Source organism: Pollicipes pollicipes, unplaced genomic scaffold, assembly GCF_011947565.3.
Source record: "Pollicipes pollicipes isolate AB1234 unplaced genomic scaffold, Ppol_2.1 Scaffold_7231;HRSCAF=8579_pilon_pilon_pilon, whole genome shotgun sequence".
Taxonomy (NCBI): domain Eukaryota; kingdom Metazoa; phylum Arthropoda; class Thecostraca; order Pollicipedomorpha; family Pollicipedidae; genus Pollicipes; species Pollicipes pollicipes.
In genome coordinates, this window is record NW_023597034.1 from 6,717,743 (window position 1) to 6,738,248 (window position 20,506).

The window sequence follows — 20,506 nt, forward strand, 5'->3', positions numbered from 1 at the left end:
TGATGCTTGGCGCCTGGATCGGCGTGCATGGCGAGAACAGGGTGACGCAATTTTTTTTTTCGTCTGCCAAATCCTATGAGCACGGCATCACAAATCCGTACCAGCAACAACGTGATAATGACAGATTGTCGACTGTACGTGTTATCCCCTATAGGGTGACCAGCCAACAGCCTTTTGTGGCAATCAGTGACCGTGGCTGACGCATGTCTCGAGCCTTGGAGTAGCAGCCCGATCGTTTCCGTGACAACCAGTGACCGTCTCTGGGACGTGCGTCACTCCGCTGGTCACTACCTCCACTCACCGATCACCCTTCGTGATCACCCATAACCGCCAGTGTGGCCGCCCACGCTTGCCTCTCTACAGCAGCCAGCAGCCAACAGCCATGTGCTGCAGCCATCGTTCACGACAGCCGGCGCCTAGTCACTACTCCATCATGACAGCGGGGTCCTGACCGTCTGCATCATTCCTGACAGAGTCACTTCTCCATCATGACGGCGGGGTCCTGACCGTCTGCGTCATTCCTGACACAGTCACTGCTCCATCATGACGGCGGGGTCCTGACCGTCTGCGTCATTCCTGACACAGTCACTTCTCCATCATGACGGCGGGGTCCTGACCGTCTGCGTCATTCCTGACACAGTCACTGCTCCATCATGACGGCGGGGTCCTGACCGTCTGCATCATTCCTGACAGAGTCACTGCTCCATCATGACGGCGGGGTCCTGACCGTCTGCGTCATTCCTGACACAGTCACCGCTCCATCATGACGGCGGGGTCCTGACCGTCTGCGTCATTCCTGACACAGTCACTGCTCCATCATGACGGCGGGGTCCTGACCGTCTGCGTCATTCCTGACACAGTCACTGCTCCATCATGACGGCGGGGTCCTGACCGTCTGCGTCATTCCTGACAGAGTCACTACTCCATCATGACGGCGGGAGCGCTGATCGGCCTGGGCACGGACAACGTCTGGGAGGTGCCGTGCGACAAGCGCGGCCGCATGGACGCCACCAAGCTGGAGGCGCGGTGAGAGGCCATGACGTCCCCGGACGCAGCCGAGGCTTAACTGCTGGTGTGCGGCGCCCTGATAGGTTGCGGCTAAAATGACACGAATTGCTGAGCTGAGACGAACTGCTGCCTGTTTTGAAGGAGATAGTGCATGTTTGTCTTCTGATATGGCCTGTTCAGTTCAGGATAAACGAAAACCTAGACTGCTCAAACCGGAGGAATGATATCACTCGTCCGTGCAGACAAAGCTAGGCGAGCTAACACCGCCAACGCGAGGGTACTGGAGACACCGGCCAGTGAGGTCAAGATCATAGTGGAAATCTTGCACCAAAACTCACTCAGTTCCAACCCACTTCGGCAGCATCTTGGAGGCCAAGCAGAAGGGTCTGATCCCTTTCTTCGTCAACTGCACCTCGGGAAGTACGGTGGTGGGCGCGTACGACCCGATCCACGCCATCGCCGATATCTGCCGCCGCTACAAAGTCTGGATGCACATTGACGTAAGGGTGAACGGTGCTGTGCTGCAGACAGGCCCGTGTGTTGCAGCGTTTCAGTGTCATGCGCGGTTCGGTGATAAGCTTGCTGAACAGCGGAGTTGTGTGCGCCCCAGGTCCAGGGCTCCGTGGTTGAGGAAGCCCTGTCAAGTGTTGCTCTCTTGGCTTTAAGAAAGCGAAAAGCTTCGGCCATTGTTTTACACGGTCCTCTTACAACTGCAGCCCATCGAAATCAATGGAGTAGGCTTCTTGAAGGTAAATATTCACGATACCAATAGTGCTGCGAACAGTTGGAAGCAAGGTCTCCTACATCCCCCGAACGAAAGCCCCTGCCATGTGACCACGCTGGTGAGCTGGCGCGCGTGCCTGCACAGGCGGCCTGGGGCGGCGGCGCTCTGCTGTCGCCGAAACTGAAGGCACGCCTGTTCGCCGGCGTGGAGAGGGCCGACTCGGTCACCTGGAACCCCCACAAGCAGATGGGCGTGCTGCTGCAGTGCTCCACCATCCATATCCGGGAGGACGTGAGTGCTCCGCTTTCTGTGTCCGAGAGGGCATGGGTTGCCCGCTGTTTGTGTCCTGGAGGACGTGAGCTGTCCGCTGTCTGTGAACAGTTCCCTGTCTGTATCCGGGCGGACGTGAGCTATCCGTTGTTGTGAGCTGTCCGCTGTCTGTGAGCAGTCCGCTGTCTGTATCCGGGCGGACGTGAGCTGTCCGCTGTCTGTGAGCTGTCCCCTGTCTGTATCCCGGCGGACGTGAGCTGTCCGCTGTTTGCGAGCTGTCCGCTGTCTGTGAACAGTCCGCTGTCTGTATCCGGGTGGACGTGAGCTGTCCGCTGTCTGCGAGCTGTCCCCTGTCTGTATCCGGGCGGACGTGAGCTGTCCGCTGTTTGTGAGCTGTCCGCTGTCTGTGAGCAGCCTGCTGTCTGTATCCGGGCAGACGTGAGCGGTCTATTTCACATATCCCGAAAGACGTCAATAGGCTGCGGTTCATGTTCGGGTGAGGCTCAGTCGTGCAGCTGATCCGCTGTGTCTGGAAGGGCATCGGCTGAGTGGTCTCGTGTCTAAATCCCGGAGACAAGAGATTGAGTATTCACCACCTCATCCTGACATATGTAGGCTCTTTGCCATTTTCCTGAAAATGGCACAGGTTCCGGCTGCTGCGTTTGCGGTAAATTTTCCTGCTGCGACAGCTTAGTGCCCTCCCCAGTCAAAACGAACACGCCGCTCAGTGTGGAACGAAAGCGAGGCGCGAACGGAAGCCATTTCGTTCGCTGTGTTTTTGTTTCCTTTTCTTGTGATGTGTTCGTTTTTCCTGAATGTGCTGAACTTTTCTAACGGCGTCTTTCATTGTCAGCGTTGTTGATCTTTTGTGATCGTGAGCACACGACTGCTGTCAGAATGGCGAGAAACGTAGTCTCGGCCAGAACTTTTCGTTTGTTTATCTATGCCGGGAATATTGACACTCTCAGTCCCAGTGAAAAACAAAGGCAGGTAATTTTTGCTCCCGCAGGAAAATCGAGCCCGGGCTTTTTTCCGAACTCTAGGACTTCATTCGCTCGGCCACTTGGTGCCAATGGCAACTGTGTGTATGCGCGATGCTGGAGCAGTAGCGGGCCCATGAAACATCCGCCCTTCTCTATTCTGACTTAATTTAACGTTTGCCATTATCCCTCGCATCATGGCACAAAACAAGGCAAAACTGTGTAGGAAATTTCTGCCCCTTCTTCCCACGCTTCTCGTGTTTCTATGCGCTGGTTTCTCACATGCTGCACTTTTGGAACAAGTTTGTTTGTTGTTCAGGCTCTACACTGGATTTGAAGTTACCCGGGCTCAGAAATTAGTCGCGTGTTTTCACCAACGTTCCTGCATACCAAATAGCTGCTAACGACGGAAGTTCCTCGGACGGTTGTACGCAAAGCCAAATTGGAAAAAGCCAAACCCGAAACCCGGGGCCCGCTAGCACGATCGCAGCAATCAGCTTTCAATGCGACCAGCAATATCCATAAAGATCGCTATCGATCTCAATTTACCATGGCCCATTATAGAAGCGGTGTCACCTGGTGATGCCAACAACAAGGACCTAGCGACATTTCCAATGACCATTGAAGATCGTGGCTAGTGTCACTACAACTACAACATGGTCACAATGAGTGACCAGAGCTCTCAGAGTTCAGATGCCTAGGCAGGACTTTGTCACAGCCTTGAGTTGCGATAGAACACCGGGAGTCGAGGGTCTCACCACAGTTACCTCACCATCAGGGCCTGCTGATGAACTGCAACAAGATGTGTGCAGAGTACCTGTTCCAGCAGGACAAACACTACGACACAAGCTTCGACACGGGCGACAAAGTCATCCAGTGCGGTCGGCACAATGACATCTTCAAGCTCTGGCTGCTCTGGCGAGCTAAGGTGAGGTGACGTGCGGCGGGATGGCGCAGGCTGACAGCCGGACCGTTTTAGCAAGCCGCAGAGCTTAATTCAGGCTGCGGACGGGGTGTGCTGAGCAGCGGGGGCTGGCGATCTCCGCCACCGACGGATCCACCTGGTACGAGGCACGCGGCACCACTTCGGGCGACATGCAAAAATCTCGAACGGGCGGCAGTGTGGCAGACAATATTCCTTCACCGTTCGGCTGCATTCACGGTGCGTCCCCAGCACAGGTTTTATTGAGAAAGATGTGACTTGCTTTTAGCCTGTTGAAACAGCCTGTACATTGTTCTCGTGGCCTTCACAGCCGGAACATGTGCAGCCCGATTTATATGCTGACTAGCTCACTGAAATGGACACACACCCTTCTTAGATATCGTATTTTGTACACCGCGGTCCCTTGATTAATTTACACGTCACCCCGTGAGCTGGTCAGGCTTTCAAACCTCACACTTCTACTCAGAAGACTTTCGATGAAACCTGACCTTTTCCCTCTTACCATTTCAGGGAGACATTGGTTTCGCACACCACGTGGAGTACCTGTGGGACCTCACCGACTTCATGGTGCAGGAGATAAAGCGGCGCGGCGACACGTTCTACCTGATCTGGGAGGAGCCCGAGTGTCTGAACGTCTGCTTCTGGTACGTGCCGGCCCGTCTCCGCCAGACGCCACACAACCACGATCGCGAGGAGGAGCTTGGCAAGGTCAGTGTTCCTCAGCCGCCGGGAATTATTCTACTATCGACGGCTTCTAAATGGCATACGAATAAAAACGGTGTCGGTTTATGTTATGCTCCGGCCTAAAGCAAGGTCTTGTCACCTGTTCCTCGACACTCGAGAATAATTTTAGACCTGGAGAACGTGTAGGCCGTCCACGATCAGAACTCGTCCCCATGTACATCGCGCATGTCGCAATGCTGAGCTCGGACCATGTGACCTGCAGCTGTGCCCGACGATCAAGGCCCGGATGATGGAGCACGGCACGCTGATGGTGTGTTACCAGCCGCTGCGCACCACCTCTACGCAGCGACCCAACTTCTTCCGCAACATCATCAACAACCAGGCCGTCACGCGCGACGACGTGCGCTTCATGCTGGACGAGATCGAGCGCCTCGGCCACGACCTGTAGGCTGCGCGACACGGCTGAGCTGTGTTTGCCGCGGCGTCCGCCGGAGGCGCTGTAGGTCTGCCGGCAGGTGGCGGCTCGGGCGGTGACTTCTAGACTCCAAAGCGGACTGATCCGGGACGCGGGAAGACTGCTTCAAAAGACACTGGATGAGGAAATGCTTCACATGAGAGGTTTCACTGAAATCGGTCGGGTCTCGACGAAAAGTGCGTGGGAAATTAGGCGCTACCTTTCAGGATCAGTCCGCACTAAAACTGCACTGGATGCACAATGAATAAGCTGACCTCTAAGACAGCAGCAGATGCTGTCGGTTTTAACTGCGCCCTCCATTCCCCCATAAGGTGCGAAAGTCATGCGCTGTCTGCGAATCGTCTCAGAGCATCAAAGTAACATGCATCAAATCGGCAGTCCTCTGTGTCTCAGACTGAGGAGGCGACGATGAAGCCCGCCGTGCGCCCGACAGACAGGCGCCCCCCCCCCCCCCGCGACCGACCGAGCCACCGCCGCCGCCGGCTGCAGACCGCACGCGTGTACAGTTTCTGATGTGGCTATTGACGTCGGCGTTGTCTATTAATCGGCGATTCGCTTCACCGTCGATGTAAAGCGCTTGACCAGGGGCTGCGATTGTTGAATGCGCAAAGTTATAGTTATTTATTGACGGCGTTTGCTGCGAGAATTCGTTGAATTTCTACATATCCCTCTGAAGTGGACGGTAAGGGAGCCGCGATTGAAAGTCCATGACACGTAGTGATGAGTTGTGATACAGCGTTGGATGTTCTGCTGATCGGTAGCCGTGTTATCTTTAAGCAATGTTACTGTTTACGGGGACCAGGGTGGAAAATGCAGTAGGGCAAGTGCGGCGGCGGCTTCACCACCTTGCATTGAAATCAGTCCAGTCCTGGCATATCGCCATTGGAAGAGGTTTGTTCCGGCCGCTGCGCCACGCCGCCTTCTCTCGACATTCTCCACCCTTGTTGCAGACTGTCGCCCCGGCCGGGCGAGCGGCTCTTTCACGTACGATGGCCGACATTCCATCGTTATCGCACGCTAGGGAAGCGTCGCTCGCGCTGTATCTGGCGACCCTTGACGCTTGTGCTATAACTGGCAACCCTTGATACGTGCTCAAGCGCCGTGTGAAGCACCTCGGCGCACCAGGCTTGCCGGGACGCGCCTGCTCCGGGCCGGCGCATCTCTCCGTCGTCCAGTGGCTCGACCTCCTAGCACGCTACTCTTGTCTCGTCTCGCCTCACGCTTCTCGCTGACCTCTCACTGTGCCTCGCGCTTCGCACGCGTCCTCCGCGTCTCTACTCGCTCTTTCGCCCTGGCGTTTTGGCAGCAGAGCGTGCCTATGCCGCGCCACTGGTTTTCCGCTTCCTTCTCGTCCTGTCACTGAGTTCCGGCCTTCCTAACCAGCGCGTCGCTGAGTCCTCTCTATCTCTCCCTTTCTCTCCCTCTCTCTCTCCCGCCTCGCGCAGCGTGTCCCTCGCTTTGTCCGGCGTCCTGTCCGCCGTCCCGGTCCCCGTGCCCGGGACCGCTGCTGTGTCCATGTCGCGGCGCCGGTGGCGCCCCTCGCGGCGACCCGCGCAGTCCGTGTTTCATTCTTACTGCTGTGATACGCGAAGAGAACGGTGTGCCTGCGCCGACGGCTCCAGCAGGTCACGCCAACGAGTCTCTCGGGTCACCTCGGGTCACCTTGGGTCACCTCGGGTCACCTCGGGTCGTCTCGGGTCACCTCGGGTCACCTCGGGTCGCCTCGGTTCACCCACGGGGTAGGCCTTCGGGTTGCTTGCGACGTAGTGCTTAACTTTTGCACGCCTTGGCCAAAGGCCACACCCACGCGTCTTGGTCAGTTCCGCTAGTGTTGTGTGACCATGCCTCTGTTGATTTGTGTAGATAAGCACTGCACCGTTCACGTCAACTCAATCAGTGTTGCTCCTCCAGCGGCTCCACAGCACAGCAATCCACCGTTACTGCAAATGCTACCACGCAAATCTAGATGCCAGCATGATATTGGCACGCACTTTGCCCACTGTGTTGGAAACACTCGTGTTGGCCTTGCCATGACAGTGTATACTGGTCAAAACCGTACGATGTCTTCCAGATGCATCTTCCACAAAGAAACAATGTCTTCCAGCTCGACGTTCATGTACATAGCCGCTCCTCCCCCGCTGACGTCAGCGTGCCAACATCCACTTATTTTACATCTCGTGTTCGCCTTTTGGCGATATAAGAACCGAATTTATACATTCGGGGCAATAAGATCCAAGTCTTCCAAACTAGGATAAGTGTCGGCGCCAGAAGCTTGGTGCCAAGACAGCTCTGCCCTTCAGCAATGAAGGTGGCCATGCTGCTTTCCGCGGAGGGGCTACGTCTTCCAGAATTTTCCCGCCTCAGGGGCTCTTAAAGCTGCTGTGTGGTTGGGGCTGAGCGAGACCGGAGCCGAAATGCTGCACCTGACGCCTCCCACGCCACTTTGTCGGTCTGGGTGTAGTCTGCCGAGACGGACAGTCTCGCCACTGAGCGCTGCTGGGCAAACACGGTCGGATTTTGCGCGCCGCTTATATTTAGTTGTTGAATGCATCGAGCGCCCGCTGGGTAAGTGCGAATCCGTGGCAGGAAAAGCTGCATGCATTGCGTGCAGTACAATGTAGATGCTTGTTGATTTCCTCGAATGAGATTTACGCAAGTGCAAGGTGTCTGAGTGTATTGATGACCGCGTGCGATGTGCAGTTAATCGCCTGTGCAGATTAATCGCCTGATCAGAATCGTGTATCAATTTGTTGCTGACTGTTTGCTGCCGCTGAAAACACAAGAAAACCTTGATACCGTTGACGTGCGGCGGTTGGGCGTTGTGTTTTGGTGTTATTGGTAGTGCCGTCAAATCGTCGTGGGCCGTGCGTGTTTGTCGTAGGAGCCAGGTGTGTGATGTCCCCTTGCATTACCACGCGCGGAGTCAGTGATGGTAGTTCCGTTACCTGCACCCAGTGATCCGTGTTCATGTTCAATCGAAAAGTATCGGAGCAGGTGGTCTTGCCACGGTATCTGCTCCATTTGTGACGGCTCACAAATTGTAGACCCTGCTGGTATTTCTGTCTGGCTTCATTCTGTTTAGAGTGCGTCTGATGGTATTCGTTAACCTTGGATCAAATTCTCAGGCATCGTAATTCTTTCACCCACATCATGTACCATGATGCGAAATCTTGCAAAAAGGGCACATTTTTAGCGTACGGCGGATATCCGTACAACTCCGCTAGATCTCCGGTGTTCTTTCATCAGTGTAAACCACAGAATCATGCCCTGCTTACGGTCGTTTTGCATACGATGTCACTCTGATAGCGTCGCTGCGTTTTTGAAAGCGATTTAATGCTTGTGCTGCCTATTTGTTACGAATATAATCTTCCTGTTGCGGTCCGCACACACCACTGGCCTATGGGGCCAGGTTTTTGACGCGCGTGCTTTTCCCGTGCCGAACGGCGGTCCGTGTCTGCAGCCTGCCGAAGCTAGCAGGACAGGAACGCAGTCGACGCAGGCGCGTGACCCGCGCTGGCGCCGCGCTGGATGTTAGGCCCAGGTCGTGACCCGCGCTGGCGGCGCGCTGGATGTTAGGCCCAGGTCGGTCGTCTTCCCACGGTGTCCAGTTGATGTGTAGTTGGAGGTCGTCCGCGAGGTACGGCTCGTGGTTCCCCGGCAGATGTCGGCACTGGTCCAACACGTGGGCTCGATGTGAGCCGGCCAGGCGGTGGCGACGCGTCGGCTCCACGCTCCGTAGCTGGTGGACGACTTCCGCCAATGTCTTGTCGTGTAGACGGGCAATAAACGCGTCGAAACCATCGCCGGACTTTGAAAGTGAAGGCACGAAAGGCATATATCAAGAATAACCCCGCAGGATGCGCGATGGATCAAACAGAATTGATAAGGTCTAAACGCGTGCTCCGCTGCGTGTCACGCTGCCATTCCGCAGTGCGGATGACTGCTGCAGTTGCTTCTGCTTAGTGCTGCTGTGCTATGGCTGTAGATTTTGTAATCCTGTCATGACCTTCACGGCAAGCCAGATACGATAAAGACTTGCACGAACTCCGAGTTTGCGGCTGTGCAGCAAGCTTCCTGCCCTGCTGTATGGTGCACTCTCCAGCTGCTCTGCGGTATGGTACACTCTGCAGCTGCCCTGCGGTATGGCGCACTCTCCACTGCCCTGCGGTGGCGCACTAACCAGCTGCCCTGCGGTATGGCGCACTATCCACTGCACTGCGGTATGGCTCACTATCCAGCTGCCCTGCGGTATGGCGCACTATCCAGCTGCCCTGCGGTGTGGCGCACTATCCACTGCACTGCGGTATGGCGCACTCCCCACTGCCCTGCGGTATGGTGCACTATCCAGCTGCCCTGCGGTGTGGCGCACTATCCACTGCACTGCGGAATGGCGCAGTATCCACTGCACTGCGGTATGGCGCACTATCCAGCTGCCCTGCGGTGTGGCGCACTCTCCACTGCATTGCGGTATGGCGCATTATCCACTGCACTGCGGTATGCCGCACCATCCACTGCCCTGCGGTGTGGTGCACTATCCAGCTGCCCTGCGGTGTGGCGCACTCTCCACTGCATTGCGGTATGGCGCACTATCCACTGCCCTGCGGTATGCCGCACTATTCGCTGCCCTGCGGTGTGATGCACTATCCAGCTGCCCTGCGGTATGCCGCACTATCCAGCCGCCGGCGGCCGGCGGCGGGATGTCATTACGCGACTCGTCCCCCTCACGACTCCCCCCCCCCTCGCGAATAGGTCCGCTATGGCGGGTCGGTGACTGGTGCCAGCCAGTGAGCACAATGCCTCGCACGTCATGGGCGCTCCTCAGGCGCGCCACCGGGTCATCAGGGTCATCACGAGTCGACCACGGGGCAGGTGGCGAGGTACATGCGATGTGTGTGCCGCGGGTCGGTGAACGCCGGCCTCTTGTGCACTAAAAGAGGGGGCACTAATAGCTCCGGTAGTAGTGTCCAACCTTCCAGCTAGTGTGTAGTGACATTTCTGTGAGGTTATATGGTGACTGGAGTCTAACCCAAGCAGCTGCCGTGTGTTTGTTTGGTGGATGAGCTCGGCGGCCAGATGAGAAGCCTCCTGTCAAGTTTGGAGTAACTGTTCCCCCATGTTTAAGACACAGCCTGCTTTTCACTATTGGTTTCGTCATGCGTTTGTGCGTCCGGAAACGTTTAATGTATGAGCCTTTTGCAAAGCTTTTGCCTTTTTCAAACCTTTTTGAAAAGCAAAGCAAAGCAAACCTTTGGCCCGTTAGATAGATAGACATAGCATATTATTTTACAATAGGTGATGGAATATCTACATCAAAATTCCCACCAGGGCTATTGAACAAAGGCCTAATTTGGTAGCAAATATCAATTGCACGGAAAAGATATAGAGAGGAACGAAACCCATCGTTGGTCGCCAGGACTCGTGCCCATTAACATATGCCGTCAACTTACTCCAGAATCATTTTTGCTTCGTCATTATGCACCAATGCGTCATTTTACGTTCGCGAATTTGTCCCATGTATGCATGGAAAGTAATCACGCAGCATACAAATATGATGATGACGCGCCGCGACGGTTGTAATTTCTGCATTTTAACAGGGTTGTTAGCCGTTTACAAGTAATTCAGTATTCGGGATACGAAAGTTACTCATTCACGATGACCTCTCGGAGCCGAGCCGGGCGGCGTGCGGTGCCGGATTTGCCGTGCGTTGCGACTAGTTCCATTTTAAGTCGTTCTTATTTGCAACGGTGATTCTCACTGGAAAGGAAAATCTCAGTTAGCTCATCTTTTAATCGATGCTTGTCAAAGTCAGTGCCATGAAGCTAAATGCGGTGATTTAGTGCACCAAGTAGCATGTCTGCAGAGCAAAACTACTCATTAAAAGCGGGCTTCGGGGCAGGATAGGCGAGCCATCCAGGAAAATCATGCAATAAACACTGATAATGAGAAGCGTGCCATTCGGACAGTATAGCGCACACCCGACACAGCTCATGCTAGGCTCTTCCCAACGCGGACCTCTTCAAGGACCTTTGAGGTTTTCAGCAGAGATTCAGCTTCGTGAGCAGGACGTTATCAGACCTGGCTGATCTCGCAAACGTGTGGCAAACATCCTTGTCACACTTGCTACAGACTCAACACATGTATATTGCTATTATTAGTCACAAAATGCAAGTCCACGAAACGCAATTTGTTCGATACAAATCGAGATACAAAAGTTGTTCAAATTTATTTTTGCTTGTTGGTGCTTGACTTTGCTTACAAGCAATGTGTTGAACAAATTCTATTTCGCCTTTGGCACGCACAAGGAGAGTTATGTACGATGCATCAAACTCCTACAGTTTGTATGATGTATGATGCTTTCATATATATTTTTATAGACACGATGTTTTCCTGCGCTCATAAACTACAGCCGTGTTTATATCCCGCAGCTGCACCTAACGAAGGCCCCGTAAAGTATTTGTGCTCGTTTCTCATCTCCTACTGAGGAAGTATCTTTCGTGACGTTGGTATCTCGCCAACTACGGGTATGTGAGAGTATTTTTCATGTACTTTATAATCAGGCAAACGACATATGCATTTCAGTCTTCAAAAACCTGCATCCTCATGAGCGATTACCTAAGATATCAATAGGTCAGTTGAATGTTTGGGTATGTGTTGAGAGCACGTAGTTATAAATGCATGATACCACATGATGTGCGATGAATCTCCAAATAACATCTACCCGCAAGGCCGGTGGAAAGGGAAGGATAGCGGCACAAGCCGCCTTCCTTGCTGGAAATGGCTATCCGCCATCATAGGGTGTTGTTTGGAAACCAGGCAAATGCGGCGTTTCCCCTCCCCAAATCTCCCCACACAATCCACCGTCTTCACCTGCCTCCCATATAGACCGCTGCCACAATAGCAAACAAACAGGCACCACACACGGTGTCTGTCTGTCAAGGCGTCCACACGATCCGTTAACGCGACCGTGCCAGCGCCCGTCCGGGTCGTGTGCCCCCGCTCCCCCCCCCCCCCCCCCCAGCGGTAACCAGGGGCCCATTGCCGTAACGTCAGCGCGGCTGACCCGCCGGGCGTGACCCGCCCCGATCAATGGTCGGCCAGTCGAGCGCGCGCGGCCGGACGAAGCGTCCAGGACGGGTCGGCCGCAGCCATGCCTACCAGGTGAGCAGGACTCGGATGACGCTCGGGCCGGCGCTCGTATATGCGCAGCGGCCTGCTCCGAGCGGGTCAACAGCAGGTGCCTCGTCAGCGAAGGGCTTTGAGAAATGACTGGCTAGCAAAGCACGGAGAGTTTTTGTGGCATCACATCAGCCCCCTTTGCGTCTCCATCATTCTGCGCCAATCAAATACTTCCAATGCTGTAGGAATGTAGCCGAAATGATTCAATGTGAATATACGAGCAGTCGATATATTTTAGCTACTCTTAAAGATATTCCTGTCGTGCTTATAGTTACTGTGGATCATCTGTGAGCTTTGCTGAACTTTATTTCCCAAGGTATTATCATGAACATACACCGCTACTCTCGAGAACAGCTAACCATTTGCAAGCAACGTTCAAACTCAAGGAACAAAAATGTGGCCCTATGCACTTCTTTAGGAGGAATCTGACCCCGGCCCTCCCACTGTTTATCACGATTCCTTTAATACTGGGCCCAACTTACCCGAACATTTTTAAGTTTTCAAAAAAAAAAATCAGCAGCACTGTGTTTGGGGGAAAACTTAGTCTTCGGTGACAGTATACCATTCTTACTCCACCCAAAGTTAGATAGCACAGAATGCCAGGCGGAGGTGCGGCGGCAGGTCGAGCGCCGGTACTTCAACTACCGTAAAATACTAACTTGATGGACCTGGCCCACCGTGGTCTGGACTAACTTGATGGACCTGGCCCACCGTGGTCTGGTCGTCACGCTTGATGGACCTGGCCCACCGTGGTCTGGTCGTCACGCTTCCTAAAAGCTAATGTGCTTGAACCGATGATTGCAGGTTCCTGCAGTTTTCAGCAACAGGGTGGGATGTTCTTCCAAAGTTGAAAGGTATAAATTATTAGGTGGCCGTGAGGCTATTTTGGGTATATTTTAATCAATGCATCTAAACAGTCAAGCCTTTCATGCAGTATTGCAATGTGATCACAATTTCACCTCCCCAGTTCGTGAGCATGGAAAACGCGCAGCTTCCGAACTGCGAGAAACTTAAGAGCGCTATTCAAAACGCGTCCAAATCTCGAAGACCCAGTGTCGCCGCGACACGAAAGGAACCGATACTGACAGAGCAGAAACAGCCAATGAACCGGACGTAATCACTACGGTATCCCAGCAGTGTTCGAGCCAGTCATCAGCCGGAAAGAAGTCACTGCCACAATTGCCGAAGCCTATCAGGTGTACAAGCCGCTAAAAGAGAGATAGATTGGGCCTGGAAAACTATGCAGGCGTTTGGTCCAAGATTCATTGTGATCGTTGTCCATTCCTTTTCATTCAGTATCGCTGCATTCATCCAGTCTCTATATCATTATCCCTGGACCACCGGCTTTTGAGCTCTCCTGAAAGACAAACTTCCCAGCCCCTTTGAACAACCTCATTACTATCGGTTTCCCAAAGTATTAAGGTGCCTAAGGTGCCCCCACCCCCTTAATATAGTTATTGGTATCATGTACATACATGAGAGCTGACTACTCCAATGCCTGTTATTGTCTCCTTCTTCCTACGACGTATGAGGCACCTCACTGTCAATAGAGTCTGCAATCACTGCAATAACAATGGGCTGAGCTTTTCACACATTTGGTAAATCCCAACCACCGATTCTCGTTGCATAAGGTTTCATAGTTTTAGCAGGACTTGGAAAACTAGACTGTGACCGTGGCGTAAAGCGAATTGGCTTATAAAAATAGTACTTCGCTCACAGCTTATTAAGAAAATCTTCTACCCTCGATAATGGCCCACAGGCTTGCATTACGCACGCTTTCGTTATAAAGGCTGCGCGGTACACAGTTGCAGGGCTGCTACAAAATGTTGCCCAAAATGCTGAGTGTTGATGTTGCACAAAATGTTGCACAGTCTGCTACATGTTGCAAGGCTGCACGGTACACAGTTTTTCACAAAATGTTGCCCACTCCATAGGATGTTATATCTGGTTCTGTCTGTTTTTCTCTTACGATTATTCTTCTCCGGCTGTTGGATCCTTCTCTTTTTGATTTCTGCTTCCCGGCTTTCCTCCTGAAAATGGAATGCTGAGTCCTGAAAACTGTTGTTTTTTCATGAAACCCATGCCCTGGTTGTTGGATCTCACTGGCATCTTCACAAACGACGCACCTTGCATCCTGGTCGTCACTGGTTCTTTAGCCAATACAAATTTGTGTCCCTGGCTCCCACGGGTTCCCTCACAAACGCGAGAAGCTACTTCTTGCCTTCAGTTAGTTTTTCACAATACCACACTCTGGCTCATGGATCCCACTGGTTTATTCACAAAAACTGGGCCCAGGCTCATGGTTCCCACCGGTTCCTTATGAACGCCATGTTCAGGTTTCTGGTTCCTAAAAACTCGCTCAGAATACCCAAACCCCAGTTCCTGCCTCTCATTGGCCGATTCATATAGCACACTAGCTCGGATTACCATTTGGCAGCCATCTAGCATTGAAGGTAAATCGTCCGAAATAAAAGATGTATGGCATATTAACTTGTAGCATCTATAAGTGTAGCCTGCATTATATAAATGCAGTGTATGAATGTTGATACCCACTGGTACCTGGTAAATGTTTTGATACAAGATCTGATTCCCACAGTTCCTTTGATTTTATGCTGGATTTTGGTGCTTGCTGGATCTTGAGCATAATTCCAGCTGGCATTTAGGTTCTCGCTTGCTCTCTGGACGCATTCTAGACTGGACCTTAGTTCTTGCTACAGCTCTCGGCTAGGCTGCAAGCTGGGTCTTTGTTATTGCTAGACCCCAAGCATATTCCAGGCCGGATTTTGGCTCCTGTTGGATCCCTTGGTTGAGTCTCAGCTGGAGCTGGAACTCGCTGGTTCGCTCAGCGCAATTCAATGCCGAATCCTTGGTTCTTGGTGGATTTTGCGTTAGAATGTAAACTTGTTCATACGTTCTTCCTGGTTGCGGGACCAAGGATTGGTCAACGAAAAGAAATCTTAGAGTCAGGCACATATATGTTCACGGGACAGAAATGTAACGGCTAAGCCATACCAGTGATCACCAGCTTTCGATACAGTGCGATGCATATCTGTTCATTCCGCGCTTTTTCGCTACACTTCCGCGCATACCATAGATAACACCTGTAGTCTATCCGCGTGTAGACCGGTGAATTGGGGAAATTGCTTCGGAATACATTGCTCGTAAGTTGTAACACACGTAGTCCTGTTATCGCACAACTTTGCTTCCGTCTTCACAGCGAGGTTCGGCCATCGGTAGACCATCTTTTGACGTTGTTGCACTTGCCATTTGTCAGCTTGGGTTGCATCCCCGTAGGCCTTGTCCCGTTAGACTTTTCGTCTTTTGAATTCTCTCCAACTGGGTTTGCATTCCTGTCGACTTTTCGTCGGTCCACGTTTTCCGATTCCATTTGTACATACCTGTCAACTTTGTCGACTTTTTGTCTTTCAACTTTTTCCCGATTATATTTCATCCCGTCGACCTTAACTCTCTGGACTTGCGTTCCATCGGGGTTCTTTCCAATCTTACTTTTATTCCTTTCCACTTTTATCCCTTTCGTCTTTTTCGGCCCAGTTTTTACGCTGACACCAACGGACTCGGAACACTAATAAAACCACAACTTCGGGCTTTACATCCTAAAAATGGCTTTCAACGTCATAGTTACCGGTTACAATCAGTCACTGGCAGCAGACACAGCGACATGGCAGAAGGCAGGCGTGCATAAATAATGTCCGAGGTCCCAAGGCCCTTGAGCAATGCGTTGCTGCCATGGGTAGGCATAGTTTCCTATTCAGTTCAGTTGTCCAGCTCACAACTTTGAGAAAATGGAGGGCCAAATCCAAGGAGAAGCGCGCTTTTTGTGCATTTTAAGAGGAGGTTAACCGTTTTTATCTGCGCAGACCCGATTCATTTTACGAAGCTACATGCCTGACTGCTAGGGACAGCCACCAATGAAAACGAGAATATTCACGAAAAGGACGGTGCCAAGCAGGTACGATATATATATATATATATATATATATATATATACATATATATACACAAATATATATATATATATATACACAAATATATATACACAAATATATATATATATATATATATATATATATATAATCCTCTCCCTTTCTTTCGCTTCCGCTCTTTCGTTCTCGCTCTCGTTCTGATTCTGATTCCCCTCCCCTCTCTCTCCCTCTCACTCTCTGACATACTCTAATTTTACGTGTCCTATTAATCGAATAGAAAGGAGACCAATCCTTTGCTAAAATTGCTACGCTGCGGGGAAATCGTGCCCGATCGAGCAGCTTATTTACATAAGCCTAAAAATATATACGGCAAACTGCTAAATGTTTGTGCTTTTCGTTGCTACAAACTACACGGGGCTGCACGCTGCGTTTGCAAATGTACCATATTCTAGCGAACGTGACCACCCAACTACGCTCCTGAGTTTGAAAACTTCCTTTGTTACGGGCAAAGCCGTACTTGAACTATGGTGCAATCACTTATCTGAACGGCCCGGACCTGGCCTGCAAGGTTTTTAGCAGCTAATGTTGCTATAAACGCAGGCTTTTTAGGAGCTAATGCCACTATAAGCCCCGCTCGCAGGTTCATGCTGGCTTTGACGCCAAGACGCCCAAACCTTTAAAAGCTAAACCGTAGTTCTGAGTTGACATTCATTTGCATGCAAGAGGTTTGACCGGGCAACTGTTTCCTGCACCACTGCAAGATGCCCATGATTTCACCTTACACATTCCATTAACACGGAATATACAAACTTCAAATCGTGAGAAAGGTGACGAAACAGGTTGAAATTAACGCACTTAGGCGACCAGGTGTCCCTGTGACAAGAGATCAACATAATCTGGCGGAGGACAGGGAGAAAAGTCGAATAGACAGAAACGTGAGTCGATATCTGCGAGCGGCCACGTGCTCCCGCGCGCATTCACGCACTCACCCGTTTTAAAGCGTTTTTTAGGAGTGACGTCAGAGCTCAGCACCCACAGCAGACGAAGGTGTCGAAGCAACTGTGCTGCGTAGGCGAATGTACTGGTTATAATAAGCTAGTGGACCTTAAACTGTCTGACACATAGGTGAGCCAGTAATAGACTGGAAAGCTGCATGCGTCACCTTTTCCGAAATCGATCTTAAGTGCGAGGCGTTGTGGCTCAGACCAAGGTTGAAGACTAGAGCAAAGATTCGTGCCTCTGGGGAAAATTTAGCCTCCCATTTACGTTCATGAAGACCTGAAAATCATTACATTGGGAAAAATATGACAAACAAAGATATCGTTTAATTATGTGATAGATACCATAATTAATGACAACATAATGATATGGCAATACTCTTTGCCCCAGGGTATAATGTCACACCAGTAGTTGGGTGCTTTTAATGCGTGACGTTCTCGTTACCTTGAATAAAGGGATGAGAAGGGAACATTGTATCAGTTTTTACTCTTATATGCTGTATGCCATAGCTATTTGGGATAGCGCTAAGATTCTGATATCTGCAGACAGTTATTACCTTCAGGAACATACGCAGTGACAAAGGTCTGGAAGTCACCTCTACAGCTTTTGGTAAATGGTCTCCGAATGAACTCCTTTCAAGTGATTCAACCTACCCCGCCCTGAGATAAATTGTATCACATGGTGGGGAAAGTTGCATTTTTGTTATTTTTAGCACGGAGTACGGTGCAATGCGAGCAAGCTGACCGTGTTACGATTTGAAAACGAGAGTTGCTTTGATAGGAATATGGATCTTCATAGGCCTTGTAAATGCCGGCTTATTGTCTGGACGACAGTAAATAATGGCGATTACGTTAGCCAATCATCGGCGATAAATCGGCCAATAGCATCAGTGTCGGTACACTGTATCACTGATGCAATCCCCTATGCACAAGTGATGCAACATCCGGGGCCCGACATCTTGGAAGAAAGCTCACGCCACCCCGAAATCCTTGGCAAGCAGGTGCCCAATGTTTTGCGTCAAATACGGCACATTTACATCCTGCCACCCAGTAAAGCATTCAAGTCTGGTTATGCCGTCAGACCTTAAACACACATTTCCACCAATCACCAAAGCTTTCAGCGATATGCAGAAAACATATTTATCGCCCTGATCCCAAAACGCGCGCGTACGCAGCCGTAGGTTGCTCTGCTTTGTGCCAGCCGAGGGACTCGGTACCTGTCTCTGTCTCGCGCTTTCGGACACGATGCAACCTACCGCACTCTCTCCTTTATACATTTTCAACTCCAATTATGAACAAAGCGCCCGCACCGAATTATTTTAATGGGCTTAAAAGAGAAATAGGTCCAATGAAAAAAAGCAGACTAGTCGAAGGTACTAAACCAATGTGGAACTCCAATTGTTGGCATATCGTAGGCACCAAGTTATCTTTATGGAATAGAAGCATCAATGAGTCCAATGAACAAAAATATAATTGGTCGGAGTCACTAAAAGAATGCTGCCCCGACATAGCCCCGGCAACAAGCAGCACGGACCGTGACAGCACAGCCCAATAGCAATGTTTCAGCCACGCCTACAGAATCCAAGCGCAACGTTATTTGCGATTCTTCTGTCAATGACCGCGAATCAGGCAGCCCCATGCATCTCATAGCATAATCACGTCACCAAGAAGCAGCAAACGAAAGCGACAGATAGGACAGATCACTACTTAAAAGACCGTACACCCCTAAAGTACCAAACATCCTTGTGTCATCTCCTCGTGCACCAGGACGCTGCCAATGCGGCATACTACCAGCAGCATATCCCTATTCACATGGGATCTGTGGTTTTCTGATATCCACAGGCTTGAGCTCTACACTCAGTGATCACTAACGTTTCACGACAGCTGGCACTGACCTCCCCTACCAGCTCATAGAGCCTCTGATCGGTTTACGGCACCACATTTGGCTATTCCAAAACGGTCTGGTGAAGCTTAACCCCAAAAGTGTGAAGTGTTCGTAAGAAGCACCATCATATCTATCGTCATCATATCATCATCATATCATCATATCATCACATTTCTCTATTCATTAGAGCTTATCAAGTGGGAACAATCATGGGCTGTGGAAGTCGTATGGCAGATATGGCCCTGAGCGCACCGTCAATGAAACTGTCACGGTTTTAACACCTTTTCTGTTGGGTTGCCTCTCACCCCTGGAAGAAAACTGCACCATCTGAGTTTCCCATGCTAAGCTACAGCTCGTGTCTGACGTACACCCAGGGGTGTAGTTTCGTATGGAGTTGGAAGGGCGCCAGCACCTCTCCTCCGTCCCCATCCCTGCCATCAGCCCCGACAACTTCCAAATGGCAGTAGGCTAAATCAGTGGCGCAGTTGGGTTTTGCTTGCAAGTAGGATAGTTTCGATCACCTCCAGCTGGCTCAGTCACCAACCGATTGCACACAACTAGGGCCCGGCACTAGGCCTGCCCCATGCCGGGCGTGCTGTGTCACCTCAGTGACCCGCGTGCTCTTTATTGCAGCACACAACCCAAGACGCTCGCCGAGCTGGTCAAGCAGCGGCGCCAGGGCATCGCCGCGCCGGCCGAGACGGAGCGCACGCGCTGGGGCCGATTCGACGAGAACAAGCGCGCCCAAGCTGACCAGGAGCGGAGAGAGCAGGCAGAGCGGGCCGCGCGGGAGCGCCGAGAGCAGGAGGAGCGCGAGCGGGAGGAGGCGCGCCGCCGCGAGGACGAGAGGAGAGAGCAGGATCGGCGGGAGGAGGAGTGGCGAGAGCAGCAGCGAAGGGAGGACGAACGGAGGGAGGAGGAGCGGAGAGAGAGGGAGAGAAGGGAGGAAGAGGAGCGGCGCCGCGAAGAAGACCGGCGAAGGGAGGAGGAGGAGGAGAGGAGGAGGGACGAAGAGAGGAGGGAAAGAGAGAGAAGAGAGGAGGAGGAGCGCAGGGCAGAGGAAGAAAGGCGGGCTAAAAGGGACGAAAGGGTGCGGGCGAGAGAAGCAAAGCGAAGGGAAGAGGAAGAAAGAAGGCAGGAGGAGCAGCGTAAATGGCAAGAAGCCAGAAATCAGTCCAACGTCTCAAAAAGGGTTAACAGAGATGATATGCTCAAGTCTACTGAGTTCAAGAATTTCTCGCACTGGTTGAAAAATGGGAAGCGTGATGATATGGAAGAAGCTCAAGACATAATGTTTCCGAGTGGATATTGGGACTGAAGTCCCTGCTGAGGTAGCCAAGGGCGGATCCAGAACGCCGTCTTGGGGAAGGCAACGTCAGTTTGAGGGAAAAGGCGTGACCTGAATGCTACCCCTCCCCT

The 20,506-nt window shown here is 51.8% G+C and overlaps 1 protein-coding gene across 1 annotated transcript in view; it reads left to right on the forward strand.

Annotated features, from left to right (window-relative positions):
- Positions 1 to 8,886, forward strand: part of Gad1 (glutamate decarboxylase) — a 30,236-nt gene extending 21,350 nt beyond the window's left edge. Inside the window, exons 5-10 of the mRNA XM_037233980.1 lie at positions 914 to 1,026; positions 1,370 to 1,508; positions 1,877 to 2,023; positions 3,761 to 3,910; positions 4,436 to 4,633; positions 4,872 to 8,886. Coding sequence (XP_037089875.1) covers positions 914 to 1,026; positions 1,370 to 1,508; positions 1,877 to 2,023; positions 3,761 to 3,910; positions 4,436 to 4,633; positions 4,872 to 5,057 — 933 coding nt within the window. The 3' untranslated portion in view covers positions 5,058 to 8,886. The remainder of the gene's footprint in view (positions 1 to 913; positions 1,027 to 1,369; positions 1,509 to 1,876; positions 2,024 to 3,760; positions 3,911 to 4,435; positions 4,634 to 4,871) is intronic.
- Positions 8,887 to 20,506: the final 11,620 nt, after the last annotated feature.